At 37.4% G+C, this 17,781-nt stretch overlaps 1 protein-coding gene across 6 annotated transcripts in view; it reads right to left on the reverse strand.

Annotated features, from left to right (window-relative positions):
• TBCK (TBC1 domain containing kinase) overlaps nt 1-17,781 on the reverse strand; it is a 207,396-nt gene that overhangs the window by 187,581 nt on the left and 2,034 nt on the right. For 4 of the 6 annotated variants that reach the window (XM_055587898.1, XM_055587899.1, XM_055587902.1 and 1 more), the window contains exons 2-4: nt 13,605-13,676; nt 12,078-12,299; nt 958-1,030 (exon numbers count right to left, since the gene is read on the reverse strand). In XM_055587898.1, the coding sequence (XP_055443873.1) occupies nt 958-1,030; nt 12,078-12,299; nt 13,605-13,668 (359 nt within the window). In that variant the 5' untranslated portion in view covers nt 13,669-13,676. The remainder of the gene's footprint in view (nt 1-957; nt 1,031-12,077; nt 12,300-13,604; nt 13,677-17,781) is intronic. The other 2 variants (XM_055587900.1, XM_055587901.1) reach the window with 1 other exon arrangement.

Raw genomic sequence — 17,781 nt, forward strand, 5'->3', positions numbered from 1 at the left:
CCACTTTTATTACTATGGTCACATTAGACTTTTCTAAAAAAGCAAGTGAGGCAATAGTGGATTTGATATCTGCATCTTGCATTCCAGATACCACTTAAACCAAACCATTTAAAGTAGCAATGAAAGTACTTTTATTCAACTTACTTCTTTTGCTGCTATTAAATTACTACCACTTATTAAGACACACATTTTTCCTCCCTTGAAAAAGATGTACCATTATCTATAATATAGCAATGATTAAAAAGTATTGACCAAGAATAGGAATATTTCTTCAATGTAGGATGGATAATTACAATCATATAAAAGCTCAAGGCAAGCAATCTTCATTGCTTTAGTACAATTTTATTCATTAAAAATATTTTTTGTAATTTTAAGATAATTTCAGAAAATCAGTGAAGAAGCTCATTTAATAGTACATTTACAATAAAGTTTAGATCACACATTTTTCTTGCCAAAAATGCCTGAGATAGAAAGCAAATTTCATGTCATTGAAATAGCTGAATTTAAACTGTACGATTAGATTCCACCAAGCCATGATGAGTATTTCTCTCTACTCTTCAACGTGGCCTTAGTTTATACAGTTCACCACGTTCCTAGGAATGCCAGTCCCCTGTGAGAAGTTACCAGGTACTCGTCTCTGGAGAATACTCTTAACTTCAGCTATGTTAAAGAAAAGCTTAGTACTAAAAAGATTTCAAGTTTTCACCTATATCCTCTTTGGTAACTTTTTGTCAAGTACTTTGCAGAATGCCTACAAAAGCTGAACACTGGATAATGTCAATGCTGAATTTCTATGAGGCCTGTGAATTAATTTTCCTAAAATGAAAATTTACAACCGGATTTTATCATTAAACAAATAACAGAAGGAACTAAGACCCTGCGGTTTCTAGGTAAAATGCCTTTTTGTTTGCCAGTTTTCTGCTTTGCATTTAACTGTCCTGCTATTACACACAGTACCTCACGGGTTTCCCTTCACGGAGCAAGTCTTCTAGACTCCGTTCACAGTGTTCAGCTACCACCACCAATCTCTCTGAATGAAGAAGAAAGAAAAAAAACAAAGGCAGGTTATATTTGATTAATACAATGTTTTAGTAACACAATAATATACTCCACTAAAGATATTAACATATAGTACAAACGATATTTGAAAACAGCTTTTCAAAGTCTATATTAACTTCATAAAAATCAGATATCTAGAATAACAAGATAAATGTGTTAGAAAACAATACATCAAATAACAATCTTCATTTTGTGTTTTTCTCTATGATTTCTCCCCTGTGCATTAGGAAAAACAGCTGGAAAGGTTTACCTTTGGCAAAAAGAAGTAATCCTTCTTCTGACACAGGCTAGCAGAAGGAAAAGCTTGGATGAAGATATAAAGAAATTTTGAAGTGAAGGGGAAACTGGGATCTAGGGACAAACTATCTTGACAGTCTGGCTCAAACATAAGGTCTCTGAAACTGAATTCAGAAACTGGAGAAACGTAGAAATGTTCTGAATCACGATTATGGAGAAAGAACTGAAAATCAACTTGTGATTGTTTGTAACATCATGGGGCCTGCTGAGATTAGTAATAATATAAAATTTTCGTGAGCACAATATATAGTATGATGGAATTTTTATTTTCCAACAGATCAACTGTCTAAGTCAGCACAGTTTTGAAGGTCAGTCCATATATTTTTAATGTAATCATTAGATAATTATTGATTGACACATTGTCTGACACAGTAGCAGATCAACAAACTCTTTCTTTCTAAATGAAACAACGTGAGAGGAACCACAGAAAGATGCAATTGGGCTCACAAGTGGCTGGGGATTTGATACGGTCATTTCAGGGGAGAGTAAGTTTTTAAAGGAAATTGGGGTATTATGTATATGTATGCAGAATGAGTTCTAAGATAAGGAAGAAAGTAAACACAAAATGGTGGTGGTGATGGTGGTTTGGTCGCGAAGTCACGTCCAGCTCTTTGTATTCTGTGGATTGTAGCCCACTAGGCTCCTCTGTCCATGGGATTTTCCAGGCAAGAATATTGGAGTGGGTTGCCATTTCCTCCTCAGATGGCAAACTCAGACAAGAAAAAGAAGTAAAGTAAACGGGACTGGAAATAGTGATGACTACATAGAGGTTCAGTGAAAATGAAAAATGGCAAAGGTAGAAAAATGAGAGCAGAGGACAGGAAAAAATTCAGAGGAGGAGATCCAGTAAAAGGAAAAACTCTCAGTAATCACTGGTTCAAGGTAAGTAAGGTCTGGCCTGCTGAGAGCAGAGACGACAGACAATGGTGTACAGGCAACCATGTGAAGTGTGAGGGCAGGGTATTGTATGGGTCACTTCTTGGAAGCTCAAACTGAGGTGTGGCATTATATAGAATGACCCGAAACACAAAATTTAAACTACTACAAATGACTACCATCATTTTCAGGGAGAAAAAAGAGAGCTTCAGGTGATCTGAACAGGAACCTAAAGAAAATTAAATTTGAAAGACCATGAAATGAAGAGAAAAAAAAATGAATAGGAAAGAAAGCTGTGAGATAAAAGGTCTAGTTCTTCAATTCAATACAGAAAAGAGCATGCAAAGTTGAATTCCAAGTGATTTAGCACAACTATGAAGATCTAGAAGGAAAAAGCAAATAATACTGTCAGAAAACCCAAACGGGAAGCAGCATTTCTGTCAGTTTTCCTTACATCTCACTGGCTACCTTCCTTAGTCTCCTCGGTAGACTGGTAACTCTTCTACCCAAATTTAAATACTTCTAGTTCCTCCACCTTTGATTCTGGGTCTTCAACTGTGTTTTCTCCTTATTTAAAAACTCCTAAATTTTACGTCAAGCCCAGAGTTCTTTTAAATTCCATAGCCAATTTCTCACTTTAATATAAAAGTCACCTCAAACTCAACAGAACTCAAACTGAATTTATAGTTTGCTCCTTAAGCCTTTCCCTTTAGTACTAGTAAATGGTACCACTATCCTGCTAGCTGCTCAGGCTACAAAGTTAGGAGTAATCTCCATTTCTCAAATCCAAAGAAAAGGCACTGCTATTTCTATCTCTCAAATGTCTACAGAATCTGCAGTTTGCTTCATCTGCCACAATCTGGGTCCAAGCCAACATCATTTCTTACTAGATTACTAAAACAATCTCTTAACCAGTCATCTCTGATTAATTGTTACTGCCTTCTAACATATTTTCATACTAAAATCTAAGTGCTAAAATAATAATTAATAAAAGTGAATATGTAACTCCCTGTCTAGCCTTGTTTTTTGTTATTTTGTGTATTGCTCACCAACTTCCAGTTACACTGGGTAACTGGTCTTCCTTCACCTTTCCTACCTTAAAGTACTATTACATGGATTCCCATTGCCTAACATGATCATCCCTGTTTTTCTCCCAGTGAACTCCTATCATGAAACACAGCGATTAAGAGCACAGACTATTTGGTTTGGGCTCAAATTTTAGGTTTAATACTCATTAGTTTGCTAACCTCTCTATGCCAAGGTTTCCGCTTCTGCAAAATGGGGGAAAAATAAGGACCTAACCCATAGAACTGTTGTGAGGTTGAAATGAGTTAATATAAAATAAGGACCTGGCATGTAAGAATCACTAAGTGTTAGCTATTATTATTACTATACAGTTAAATGTGATTTCCTCCAGAAATACTTTCCTGGTCCCCCAAATCAATTTGCTCCTTCTATAATATAATCTATTTCACAGTGTACTTTTCTTTTGTAGCACTTATTTGAAATCCTAAGGATGTGTATACATTTTTAACTAATATCTTTGTTCTTTACTAGATACTAGATGCATTTCCTGATGGCAGGAAAGATTTTGATCTTGTTCAAAATGCATCACCAGTGTCTAACATGGTATCTCAAACATATACATCTAATTTAAAAATACCTATTAAATTAGTTAACTTGAGCAAAGGCTCAATGTGGCCATTAGAAATGAATAAGTCTCATATAATGACTGTCATTTTCTAAATAGAAATCTGTCCTGTGTAGAAAAGTATATGCCTGCTCTGTAAACTAGGTGTAATAATACCACAATAGCACTGATTTTAATATAAAAGACCATCAGAATATGCTAAAATGTGCATACTCCATTAATTAATAATTTTAAATTAATAATCACAAGTCTCCATATCTAAAGTGTTTGGCATTAATATAAAATTTGTCAGGTTTACAATGATTTAGAAAAAAAAATTATCAAGTTTCTTCAGGAAACTCCTTCAAAGCTCCATAAACTAGAGTTTGCCAAAGCTTCAGGATCCTAAGGAACTTTAAAGTAAATATTACTTTAATATAGCAGACCCATAATCCTGGCAGAATATCAAAGATTCTCCCAGAGGTAATGGAATATATACCAAGACAATGTTTCCAATATGAACCAGGTTTTTCTCCAAAAAATCATTAGAGAGACTTCATCCTGAAACTCTAAACAACTGTTTGAAAATAACTTCTGCTTGTTATAAAACAATATAGTTTCACAGAATAAAATATGACAAAGATATTTGAGAATCATAACACGCCAAATATAAGTCAGCAATATAGTGGCATTATTTATAAAAAACAAATGTGACACCAAGATGAACTTTAAAGAGTGGAACATACAAGAACCATGAAATAATCTTTCCTATATGAAATATTTGATGAGTGCCAAGTATCTCTGTAGTGTACATACAGCTTGAACTGTAAGTTGTAAGTCAATGCTAAGAAATGGAAGAGAGCACAAAATTAAGCAAGACAGATAATAAAGTAGTTGAGTAAAAAGAGGGACTAAATGAAAGATTTTAAAAAACTTTTAACTTAGAGAAAGAGGTAAATTGTGAATGTGTTAAGATAATATGAAAGTTTATTAGAATATAGTTATGCATCATTCTTTCTTTGGGCTTCCCTGATGGCTCAGACGTTAAAGCGTCTGCCTCCAATGCGGGAGACCCGGGTTTGATCCCTGGTTTGGGAAGATCCCCTGGAGAAGGAAATGGTAACCCACTCCAGTATTCTTGCCTGGAGAATCCCATGGACGGAGAAGCCTGGTAGGCTACAGTCTACGGGGTCGCAAAGAGTTGGACACGACTGAGCGACTTCACCTTCACAATTCTTTCTTTATTCACAGTAAAAACTGAGACTAGCTCATCACCTTTTAAATAAAATACCTAAATAAATATTTACACAGTCAAACTGATAAAGGGTAATTCTGTGCTTAGGAAACAGTATTGTTACTAGGTCACTGTGATGGTCAGTTTTATGAGTCAACAGGCTAGGCTATATAGTCTTCAGTTATTCAAACACTAGCCTAGGTGTTACTGTGAAGGCATTAAATAATTGATTAAAATCTACAATTAGTTTAATATGAGTAAGGATGATTATCCTAGAAATCTTGGTGGTCCTGATTCAATGAGTTACTAACTCCTCAAGAGCAGAATCCAGTCTTCTCTGGAGAAGAAACTCTACTCTTGGGACCATGACTTTAGCTATTATATAAAAATTAGCCTTTGTCCTTGATGATCTGCCCTATGGATTTCAGGCTAGCTTACCCAGCCCCCACAATCACATAAACCAACTCCAACCAATTAATCTATAGCTATCAGGCTATCTAGCCATCTATCTCCTACTAGTTCTGCTTATTTGATGGAACTCTAAACTGATACAGACACTCAGGTTGAAATATATATATGCAGCTAGAGATACAGAATTATCTTATAGGCCCTTAACAATTCAACTATTCTCCATCTAAATTTCAAATCTATTAATTAAAATAATTTTGTTCTTGATTTTCAAGCAATAAAAAAAGATTTTTGGGTAATCAATACCAAATCAATTGGAATATATTACCATTTATAATCCTTTCTATGCTTCTAAAACTGCTGAGATATCAAGTTCAAAAGAAAAAGATTCAAGTTTGTTAACTTAAGTATTTTCATGCTTTACTGACCTTTTTTCTTTTAAAGATATTTTATTCAATTTCTCTTTTGATAAATCAAGTTCAAAAACTCGAATGTAAACTATTCTTGAGATTAAATACATCAACCTGCTGAGTTAGCAAGAAACTAATATCCTCTTGAATCAGTTCTGAATGATCTGTTGCAAACAGTGAAAGCTTGACTTCGGAGCTAACCTAACATGTGAAAACATAATGTTACTAAAATGAACCACATGTTACACATTACTCCAAGTAAAATGGGGAGAGTGTGGGACTAACAATGACAAGATGAGAAATATCTGCGTAGCAAGAACAGACTAAAGGAACCAAAATTAAGATTGTTTGAGGAGACAAGTACAGTCCAAACCAAAATGATTACATCATTTAGAAATATGCATTGTTCACTTAGGAGATTGTTGACTTTTCAAACTAAATGTAACTGAAATGACTGGGATGTTGGAACAAACAGACCTTCACAACAACACTTACTCTAATTTCATTAGTTACTCCTTATGCTTACGACTTTTCAGGACAATGAACATTGCCAATAGTAAAAAAAAAAAAAAAAGAGTAATCGAATTCCCTAACCTTTTGACAATAACAGATATTTTCATTCCAGGCAGTCAAACTTAAAATATATGAATTTTATACACATCCATAATCTGTGTGTCCCTGGAAGAGAGGGCTATGGAGACCTAGGAGCAGGACAATCAGGGGAAACAGAGTAACCAGGAATATGGTTATTGGGCCCAAGGAGACTACCCACATTGTTGAGCCAGGTTCAACATCAACAGAGTTTAACAGTGTCCAAGAGGATTACTTCCTACCTGACATTTATAACTAAAAAGAAGTTTCCTGTGCAGTTAGCAGTAGGATTCCCCAGAGAGATTATGTCATAAGGTTTTTCCTAGTTCAGTATTTACAGAGGCTCACTTAGGTAGAGGGATGAAAAAAAGGAGCTCAAGACTCTTGACTCTAGGACTACTGAGTCAATTATCCCAAAAAGCCTAGGGAAACCTGGACAGAGGCAAGACCCCAGTCATCTGAAGGGATGCTCCAAATAGGCTTCCAGTCAGTGGGAAACTAAAAAGGGCATTTCAGGATACAAGAATAAAGAAGTCCTGGGTTTCCCTGGTGGCTCAGTGGTAAAGAATTAGCCTGCTAATGCAGGAGACACAGGTTCCATCCCTGATCCAGGAAGATCCCACATGCTAAGGAGAAATTAAGCCCATGCACCAGAACAGTTGAGCCTGTGCTTTAAAGCCTGGGCGCTGAAACTACTGAACTCTGCGCGCCCTAGAGCCCAGGCTCTGCAACAAGAGAAGCCACCACAACGAGAAGACCAGAGCACCACAAATAGAGAGTAGCCCCCGACTGCTGCAACTAGAGAAAAACCCGAGCAGCAGTGAAGATCCAGCACAGCCAAAAACAAATAAATAGATCTTAAAAAAAAAAAAAAAAAAAAAAAGAAATGAAAAAGTCCCAAGAACTGAGTAAAGTGGCAAGAATTTGGGAAGATAAGCATAGTCCAAATTTTCAGATCTACAACAGCAAATTTTGGTTACTCATTATAGATGATAATGATCTACCATATAGCTATATTGGAGTGATTTTGGAACCAGGCCAATTCTACAAGCCAAAATTCTTTAGAATTTGTAATTGGATGGGGGTGGGGTGATATTTTAGGCATTCAGGGGTTGACAATATCTTATCAACTATTTGGTTATATAAAAGCCCCAAATGATATCTACAATTTAGTTATTGTCTTGAAGCTCTTTAGCAAACAAAAACTTTAGCAAAAAGGTTTTTTAAATTTGCTTGTTTGTAAACAACAAACTTGCCAAAAGTTCCTTAATTGCTACTTAATAGCTCTGTGCCTCAATTTCCTCATCTGTAAAATGTGAATACAATAAGAGTTCCTACTTCATGGTAATGTTGTAAGGATTAAGTTAACTAAAATATGTAAAGCATTTAGAATACTGCCTAATAAGTAATAAACACTCAATAAATGTTAGCCATTAATAACCTTTATTACAAAAAACATTTTCCATTCAAATTTTATAAAACTTTCAGAGAAACTGTTTTCAAGAGGCATAACCTAGACTACTTGAAAGTATCATTTAGCCTGTTTTTCAGCAAAACTAAGGAAATAAGAGTTTGCATTTTTTTTCAGCACCTGTAATATTAGGTTGAAACATCTGAAAATGAGATTTTTAAGGGAATAAAAACAGTACAATATCAGTAAGTATATGGGGTTAACTTTCACAATTCATTTTGTTAGAAAAATTAAATATATTTCACTGAAATGCATTTAAAATAATTTTAAGCATGAAATTAAGCTTTCAAAAATAATTTTAAAATAATTAAAATATTGCCACCATAAGCATCTTCAGGGGTGCTATGGATTGAACATTTGTGCCCCACCTCCCAAATCCATATGTTGACACCTAATCCTCAAGTGTGATGGTGTCCAGCAGTGGGGCTTTGGGGGGCGATTAGATCATGAGGGTGTCCATGCTAAGTCGTTTCAGTCATGTCCAATTCTTTGCAACCCCATGGACTGTAGCCCACCAGGCTTCTCTGTCCATGGGGATTCTCCAGGCAAGTACTGAAGTGGGTTGGCATGGCCTTCTCTGGGGGATCTCCCTAATCCAGGGATTGAACTCGAGTCTCTTATATCTTCTGCATTGACAGGCCCTAGTCCCACATGGGAAGCCATGAGGGTAGTGCCCTAACAAACAGGATCAGTGCTCTTCTTTTGTAAAAGAAGCCTGAGAAAACTCCCTTTCCCCTCCCACCAAGTGGGGTTACAGGAAGAAGATGACTGTTAATGAAGAAGTGGGCCTCACCAGACATAGCATCTGCTATTGCCTTAATCTTGGATATCCGAACCACCAGAACTGTGAGAAATAGACTCTTCTTGTTTATAAGCCACTTGGTTTATAGTGTCATATTTTAGCGAGGAGAATGGGCTAAGATACAAGTTATAGAAGAACCAGACTTTATGACTGCATGCGTGCATGCTAAATCACTTCAGTCATATACAACTCTTTGTGACTCTAGGGACCATAGCCTGCCAGGCTCCTCCGTCCATGGGATTCCCCAGGCAAGAATAACAGTGTAGGTTGCCAAGCCCTCCCCCAGAGGATTGAACCTACATCTATTACATCTTCTGCACTGGCAGCCAAGTTCTTTACCACAAGTGCTACCTGGGAAGCCCTGACTACACTACCAAAAAGGCAGTAAATTCATCCTGGTGAAATACTGACTTTTTAACCAATAGAATTCAACTCTACTAAATGATCAGATCAGATCAGATCAGATCAGTCACTCAGTTGTGTCCGACTCTTTGCGACCCCATGAATCGCAGCACGCCAGGCCTCCCTGTCCATCACCAACTCCCGGAGTTCACTCAGACTCACGTCCATCGAGTCAGTGATGCCATCCAGTCATCTCATCCTCTGTCGTCCCCTTCTCCTCTTGCCCCCAATCCCTCCCAGCATCAGAGTCTTTTCCAATGACTCAACTCTTCGCATGAGGTAGCCAAAGTACTGGAGTTTCAGCTTTAGCATCATTCCTTCCAAAGAAATCCCAGGGCTGATCTCCTTCAGAATGGACTGGTTGGATCTCCTTGCAGTCCAAAAGACTCTCAAGCGTCTTCTCCAACACCACAGTTCAAAAGCATCAATTCTTCGGCGCTCAGCTTTCTTCACAGTCCAACTCTCACATCCATACATGACCACAGGAAAAACCATAGCCTTGACTAGACGAACCTTTGTTGGCAAAGTAATGTCTCTGCTTTTGAATATGCTATCTAGGTTGGTCATAACTTTCCTTCCAAGGAGTAAGCGTCTTTTAATTTCATGGCTGCAGTCACCATCTGCAGTGATTTTGGAGCCCAGAAAAATAAAGTCTGACACTGTTTCCACTCTTTCCCCATCTATTTCCCATGAAGTGATGGGACCGGATGCCATGAACTTAGTTTTCTGAATGTTGAGCTTTAAGCCAACTTTTTCACTCTCCACTTTCACTTTCATCAAGAGGCTTTTGAGTTCCTCTTCACTTTCTGCCATAAGGGTGGTGTCATCTGCGTATCTGAGGTTATTGATATTTCTCCCAGCAATCTTGATTCCAGCTTATGCTTCTTCCAGTTCAGCGTTTCTCATGATGTACTCTGCATATAAGTTAAATAAACAGGGTGACAATATACAGCCTTGACATACTCCTTTTCCTATTTGGAACCACTCTGTTGTTCCATGTCCAGTTCTAACTGTTGCTTCCTGACCTGCATACAAATTTCTCAAGAGGCAGATCAGGTGGTCTGGTATTCCCATCTCTTTCAGAATTTTCCAGTTTATTCTGATCCACACAGTCAAAGGCTTTGGCATAGTCAATAAAGCAGAAATAGATGTTTTTCTGGAACTCTCTTGTTTTTTCCATGATCCAGTGGATGTTGGCAATTTGATCTCTGGTTCCTCTGCCTTTTCTAAAACCAGCTTGAACATCAGGAAGTTCACGGTTCACATATTGCTGAAGCCTGGCTTGGAGAATTTTGAGCATTACTTTACTACTAAATGAAATCCTATATAAAAAGACTAATGCAGCTACGAAGAGGCAAAAACATTAGTGACCCTATTTTCATGGGAAAAAACTTAGCCCAAATTATTACTTTCAATCATAAAATACATTCTAATAGACAATTCTAAAGTTTCTATTGGGCTTCTCAGGTGGCTCAGTGGTAATGAATTCACCTGCCAATGCAGGAGATGCAAGAGATGCATGTTTGATCCCTGAGTCAGGAAGATCCCCTGAAGAAGGAAATGGCAAACCACTTCAGTCTTCTTGCCTGAAAAATTCCACGGACAGAGGAACCTGGTTGGCTACCACCCACAGGGTCACAGTGAGTCAGACACGGCGAGCGACAGAACACAAAGTTTCTAACATTAGACTTTTCATTTCCTTTTTAGAGAGATGAAGAAACATGCTTGAGGACAGGGGCTTCCCTGAAAAAGAATATTAAAAATCCTGATTCTCAGATCTGAGAAATATGAATCATTCAATGCAGTCAGGAAAACTCAAATGACTCAGTTTGGCTGGAGTGAAAAGTGATAGCAAGCAAACATACACACTCTGATTACTTTATGTTTACTATTTATTATAATGGCTTCCCTGGTGGCTCAGATGGTAAAGAATCTGCCTGCAATGCAGGAGACCCAGGTTCAATCCCTGGGTTGGGAAGATCCCCCGGAGAAGGGAATGGCAACCCACTGCAGTATTCTTGCCTGCAGAATCCCCTGGACAGAGGAGGCTGGCGGGCTACAGTCCATTGGCTGCAAAGAGTCAGACAGGACTGAGTGATTAACACTTACTGTGTATCAGTTCAGTTGCTCAGTCATGTCTGACTCTTTGCGACCCCATGAACCGCAGCATGCCAGGCCTCCCTGTCCATCACCAACTCTTGGAGTCAACCCAAACTGATGTCCATTGAGTCGGCGATGCCATCCAACCATTTCATCCTCTGTCATCCCCTTCTCCTCCTGCCCTCAATCTTTCCCAGCATCAGGGTCTTTGCAAATGAGTCAGCTCTTTGCATCAGGTGGCCAAAGTATTGGAGTTTTAGCTTCAACATCAGTCCTTCCAATGAACATCCAGGACTGATCTCCTTTAGGATGGACTGGCTGGATCTCCTTGCAGTCCAAGGGACTCTCAAGAGTCTTCTCCAATACCACAGTTCAAAAGCATCAATTCTTTGGTGCTCATCTTTCTTTATAGTCCAACTGTCACATCCAAAATGATGCACTGTGTATATTATAACCTAATCAGGGTAACCAGAGAAGGCAATGGCAACCCACTCCAGTGCTCTTGCCTGGAAACTCCCATGGATGGAGGAGCCTGGTAGGCTGCAGTCCATGGGGTCGTGAAGAGTCAGACACGACTGAGCGACTTCACTTTCACTTTTCACTCTCATGCATTGGAGAAGGAAATGGCAACCCACTCCAGTGTTCTTGCCTGGAGAATCCCAGGGATGGAGGAGCCTGGTAGGCTGCCGTCTGTGGGGTCACAGAGTCGGACACGACTGAAGTGACTTAGCAGCAGCAGTAGCAGCAATCAGGGTAACAGGGTACAGAACACAAAATATGAGAAAACAACAACTCACCGTGCTTTCCCCTAGAAATATCCACATACTGGCACAGTCTGGGGTGAATGATGGTCTTGAGAATTTGAAAGCGCCCTAAAATCTTGATGGAATTTGGTGTGAGAGGAAGCCCATTGCTTCCACAGACATCATGGGGCAGTGCAGAGGCAAAGAAGGTAAAGGCACCCATTTCGGCATCCTTCAAGGGAAACATTCTTGGTGTCCTAAGTCTTCCCAGGTAATCTAGAAAAGGAGAGAATTTTTTGATAGATCAGCTAAACATTAAGCCAGTGTTTTCTCACCTTAAATATGATTAACCATATGTAATTTGGAGGGAAATGTCAATCTGTACATTTTACAGCAAAATTATCAATGTGAGAAAATTGCAAGATAATATCAAAGAGGAAAAACCACCCAATTATGAATTTATATTGTAGCTCTAAATCAAAATCAAAAATTTGCAATGGCATATAAAGGAAAAGACAGAACACTCCCTCTGCAAGGATGCCTGACAATTTTAACAGTTTTACTTTCACATTAATAAGGCTCTTCTCTTTACCCAAAGTTTGAATATACCACAGACTACAAGTACTTTTCTTTTTCACAGTGCAAGGAGTTAAGAAAGAGGAAATAAGGACACCAACCAGAACTTTAAATAATCAAGGACTCTACTAACTATATTAAGTTTCAAACTAACATCACCTAGCAATCCCACTAATAGGCATATTCCCTGAGGAAACCAAAACTGAAAAAGACACATGTACCCCAATGTTCAATGCAGCACTATTTATAATAGTTAAGACATGGAAGCAACCTAGATGTCCAGTGACGAATGGATAAAGAGCTGTGACATATATATACAATGGAATATTATTCAGTCATAAAAAGAAACATATTTGAGTCAGGTCTAATGAAGTGGATGAACCAAGAGCCTATTATACAGAGTGAAGTAAGTCAGAAAGAGATAAATATCAAATAACAAATATCATTATTAATGCATATGTGTATTAATATATATATATGGAATCTAAAAATATGGTACTGATGAACAGATTTTCAGGGCAGCAATGGAGATGCAGACAGAGAGAACAGACTTATATTGGTGGGGTGGGGAGGAAGGAGAGGGTGTGGGATGAGTGGAGAGAGAACATGGAAACATATATATTACCATATGCAAAATAGATAGTCAAGGGGAGTTTGCTGTATGACTTAGGGAACTCAAACTGGGGCTCTTCAACAATCTAAAGGGTGGGATGGTGCGGGAGGGAGGTTCAAGAGGAAGGGGACATATGTCTGTCTATGACTGATTCATGTTGATAGCAGAAACCAACACAATATTGCCAAGCAATTATCCTTCAATTAAAAATAAATAAATTTTTAAAAATAAAAAAATAAAAAGAATTAAACTAGATAACAAACAGCCTTATAATGTTACTTAAATAACTAATCGACTTTTGTTTTAAAGCCAGGTGCTTACAAGTGGTGTTTTACTCCCCTCACTGATCTTGACAGATGTTATTGCCTCCAGGTTAGAAATAGATATTCTACCTGAAGATCCTGAGGGGTCTAGCAGTATAGTTTCCAAAACAAATGGAGTCCAGCATTTTATCATGAAGTGGCCTGAAGATTAAGAAGATTAATTTAAAATCAGTTATCACATTATGGCAACCACAATAAAAAAGGTTTCCCAACAAAAAATATCTCTCTCACCTAGGTGTCTCACTAAAAAGACATTGATTGGTCAGGCACTGCATTCTTCCCTTCCAGGTTTCACAATAAAACCTGGAATTCTAAATCAAGACAATAGGCTGCTTTTCATATATCTGTCTAGAAACTTCATTAAAACATTAAAAAGAACTGTTTTAAAAGGTGTAAACTCATAACAAGGAAGAGGGCAGAAAGAGGCCGTGAGCTGATTTCAAGAAATTCCTATAAAGCATTCTGAATAGGTAAGAGCATGGTCACAAGAAACAGAGAGAAGGAGGTTACAATCTACGATATAGTTAAGAGGTGTGCTCATCCTCTTCGGATCAGAGGCTTCAGATTCAGAGAAGGAGGGAACAGCGGTGAACAACAGCAGTCAGAAGAATATTTGAAATGAGAAACAGGGCATCTGAAAGGCTGAAGAATAGAAGACTCAACTTTGCCACCAGACCCCCATTACTAGCAAGTTATTTATCCTCCTATCCAAGGATAAGGTTACTACTGCACCATTGTATGAAAAGCAGTCATGAGATTAGGGAAGAATCCATAAGAAACTTCAAAAATACTAAGTAATATCCTAGTTCTTAATTGATGGGTTAAGGGTGTTCATATTATTCTCCATAATTTCACATTCTATATCTCCACCTATCTATGTATATGTGCTATATACAATATATTTCATAAAAATGAAAGCTTTTTTCATTTTAAATGGAAAAACATTTTTAAACACAATGAACTGATTTTCAACAAAGGCCAAGGAATTGTTCAGGAAATGACAGTCTTTTTAATAAATGGTGATGCAAAAAGACGTTCATATAGGAAGAAGATTAACCTCAATTCCTAGTGTCACATCCACAGAAGTCTGATATGGATTATAGACCTAAATGTTAAAGCTAAAACTGTAAGTCTTCTGCACAAGAAGAAAAAAAAAAAAAAGAGGATATTTTTGCAACCTTAGGATAGGCGAAGATTTCTCAAGCAGGATAAGAAAAGCCATAAAAAATGAACTTTAGGGGCCTCCCTGGTGGTCCAGGGGTTAAGAATCCACCTACCAACCAGGGGACATGGGTTCGATTCCTGGTGTGGAAGATCCCACATGACACAGAGCAACTAAGCACATGCTCCGCCAACTACCAAGCCCCAGCTCTAGAGCTCACAAGCCACAACTACTGAGTCCATGAGTCTTAGAGCCTGTGATCTGCAACAAGAGAAGCCACTGCAACAAGAAGCCTGAGCACCACAACAGAGTTGCCCCGCTCATGGCAACTGGAGAAAGCCTGTGCACAGCAATGAAAACCTAGCACAACCAAACATAAATAAATAAATCTTAAAAAAATACTTTATTTAAAAAAATCTATTGTTTCTCTGTCCTAGCAACAAACAAATGGAAATTAAAATGAGAACAGATCTCATCGGAGCTGATTAAAAACAAAACAATGAGAATTTTTTTAAAAAGATGAACTTTATAAAGTGGGCTTCATCAAAATTAAAAACATTGCATATCAAAAGCCACATTTGAGAAAATACAAATCCAAGCTAAAGTTAATTATGACATATCTATATATACATTATGACATTTTTATAAAATATATATATATATATGCGCATGCATGTTTGTATATATGATAACAGGGCTTCCCTGGTAAAAGACTAACATTCAGAATATATAAAGAATGCCTATGACTTAATAATAAAAAGAAAGACAAGTCAACACAAAATAGGTAAAAATCTGAAATGTGTATTTTTCACAAAAGAGGAATACAAATAGACAATAAACACATGAAAAAGTTCTCAATGTAATTAATCAGCAGGAAAATGCAAATTAAAACCACAACATACCATTTTACAACTACCAGAATGGCTAAAATTGGAGTGACTGGCAATACTAAGTGTTGAGAAAAATGCGGAATTGGAGCTGATTCCCTGCTGCTCACGGTAGTGCTAAAATGACACGAGGACTTTGAAAAACTGCACTGAAGTTAATAGTACCCCTTAGGACTCAAATTCCATTCCTATTGGGTATTAACCCAATAACAACTAAAATGTCCATAAAAATACTTGTACGAGAATGTTCACAGTAGTTTGATTCATAACAGCCCCAAACTGGAAGCAAGGTAAACATCACACAAGTGAACTGCTAAGCAAGTTGTGGTATATTCATCCAATGAAACGCTATTTCAAAGCAACAAAAAAGGAATAAATATGCCAAAATATGGATGTATCTCAAAAATATTATGTTGATGAAAGCAGTAGACACAGGAGAGTTTATATCCTATGGCTCCATTTAAATGTTACAGGACTACAGTTTTAAACTATAGTGATAAGAATGAGAATGTAGTGCTTGGGGTGGGGAGGAGGGTTGTGGGAACAGTCTTGGCAAGGGAAAGGCAGGAACTTTCTGGAGTAGTACAAATGTTTCACATCTTGATTAGGGTGGTGACTGTTACATGTTTGCTGACATGTATCAAAACTCACCAAACTGGTCACTTAAAATCAGTGCATTTTAATATTTGTAAATTTTATCTCATTAAAAAAAGAACAATGAAACAAAATTAAGGGAATATGAGAAAAAATAATTTTAAAAATTAGTGCTTGGAAATTAAACATATGATTATCAAACTAGATAGAAGTGTTGGAAAATAAAGTTGAGACTACTACTCAGAACATGAAGCAAATGCACAAACAGATAAAAACATAAAAGATTACAAACAGTGAATCAAACCAAGAATTCAACAACCACCTTACAGGAATTTCAACAAAAGAGAACAGAGAAAAATAAAGAGGAAAAAATTATAAAAGACTAGGAGAAAATTCCCCACAGTTGAAGGGAAATTAAAGAGGCCAGAGATATTTATTCAGGCTTCAATGAATGAGTTCACTGCAAGGAGAACAAACTTACAACAAAACATCTCATAATAGATTTTCAAAGCTTCAAGTACAACTAAAAATGTTAATCATTTCAGAGAGAAAACAAATAGTTTAGGCATCAAAACATCAAGATCCAACACTCATTCTCATGTCCTCAAGAGCATCAACAGAAGCTAGAAGATGGTGACGCCTTGAAAAATTGTAAGAAACATAATTTAGTTTCTGCTGTTAAGTCGCTTCAGTCGTGTCTGACTCTGTGCGACCCCATAGACGGCAGCCCACCAGGCTCTGCCGTCCCTGGGATTCTCCAGGCAAGAACACTGGAGTGGGTTGCCATTGCCTTCTCCATTGTGTGAAAGTGAAAAGTGAAAGTGGAGTCGCTCAGTCCTGTCTGACTCATAGCGACCCCATGGACTGCAGCCTACCAGGCTCCTCCATCCATGGGATTTTCTAGGCAAGAGTACTGGAGTGGCTTGCCATTGCCTTCTCTGAATTTAGTTTCTATACCCAGCCAAAGTATCAATCATAATAGTAAAATAATAATTTACACTATGCAAACATTAAAAAATAAAATCACTACCCACATATTTTTATGAATAAATTTTTTAAGGATGTATTCTACCAAAACAGAGGAGAAGACCAAGTAGAAAAGACATTGTACCTTATTGTACCTTTGTACAATACTGTAACATTGTACCTTATTCAAGATTTCAATGAGTATAATCCAGTATAGAAGCTGTCAAAAGGACCAGAAAGTAATCTGTTCAAATCAAACAGAAAGTAATGGGGCTCCAAGGGGAATGTCTTCAAGCAGAGAAATGGCAGGGAGGTTCTCATACAAACAATAAGAGGACTTGGTGAATAAAGCACATGAATCTTTTCCCTTGAAGAAAGTACAAAGTCCTCTGTGAAAGTGAGGAGGGTCAAAAACTATATAACTAGTATAGTTTTTTTAAAACTATAAAAAACTAGTTTTTAAAAACCGATTTTTAATCCAAAAAATTAAGCACACTTAACTATGGCATAATTTTTGTTACTGCAGAGGAGGAAAGAACAACCCATTTGACGTTAATATTACAAATCTCATTAGTGTGGTACATAGGTTATGAAATTAAACAGTTGGAAGAAAATGTATAATGGCATATTTCTTGGC

Source organism: Bubalus kerabau, chromosome 7 (genome assembly GCF_029407905.1).
Source record: "Bubalus kerabau isolate K-KA32 ecotype Philippines breed swamp buffalo chromosome 7, PCC_UOA_SB_1v2, whole genome shotgun sequence".
NCBI lineage: Eukaryota > Metazoa > Chordata > Mammalia > Artiodactyla > Bovidae > Bubalus > Bubalus kerabau.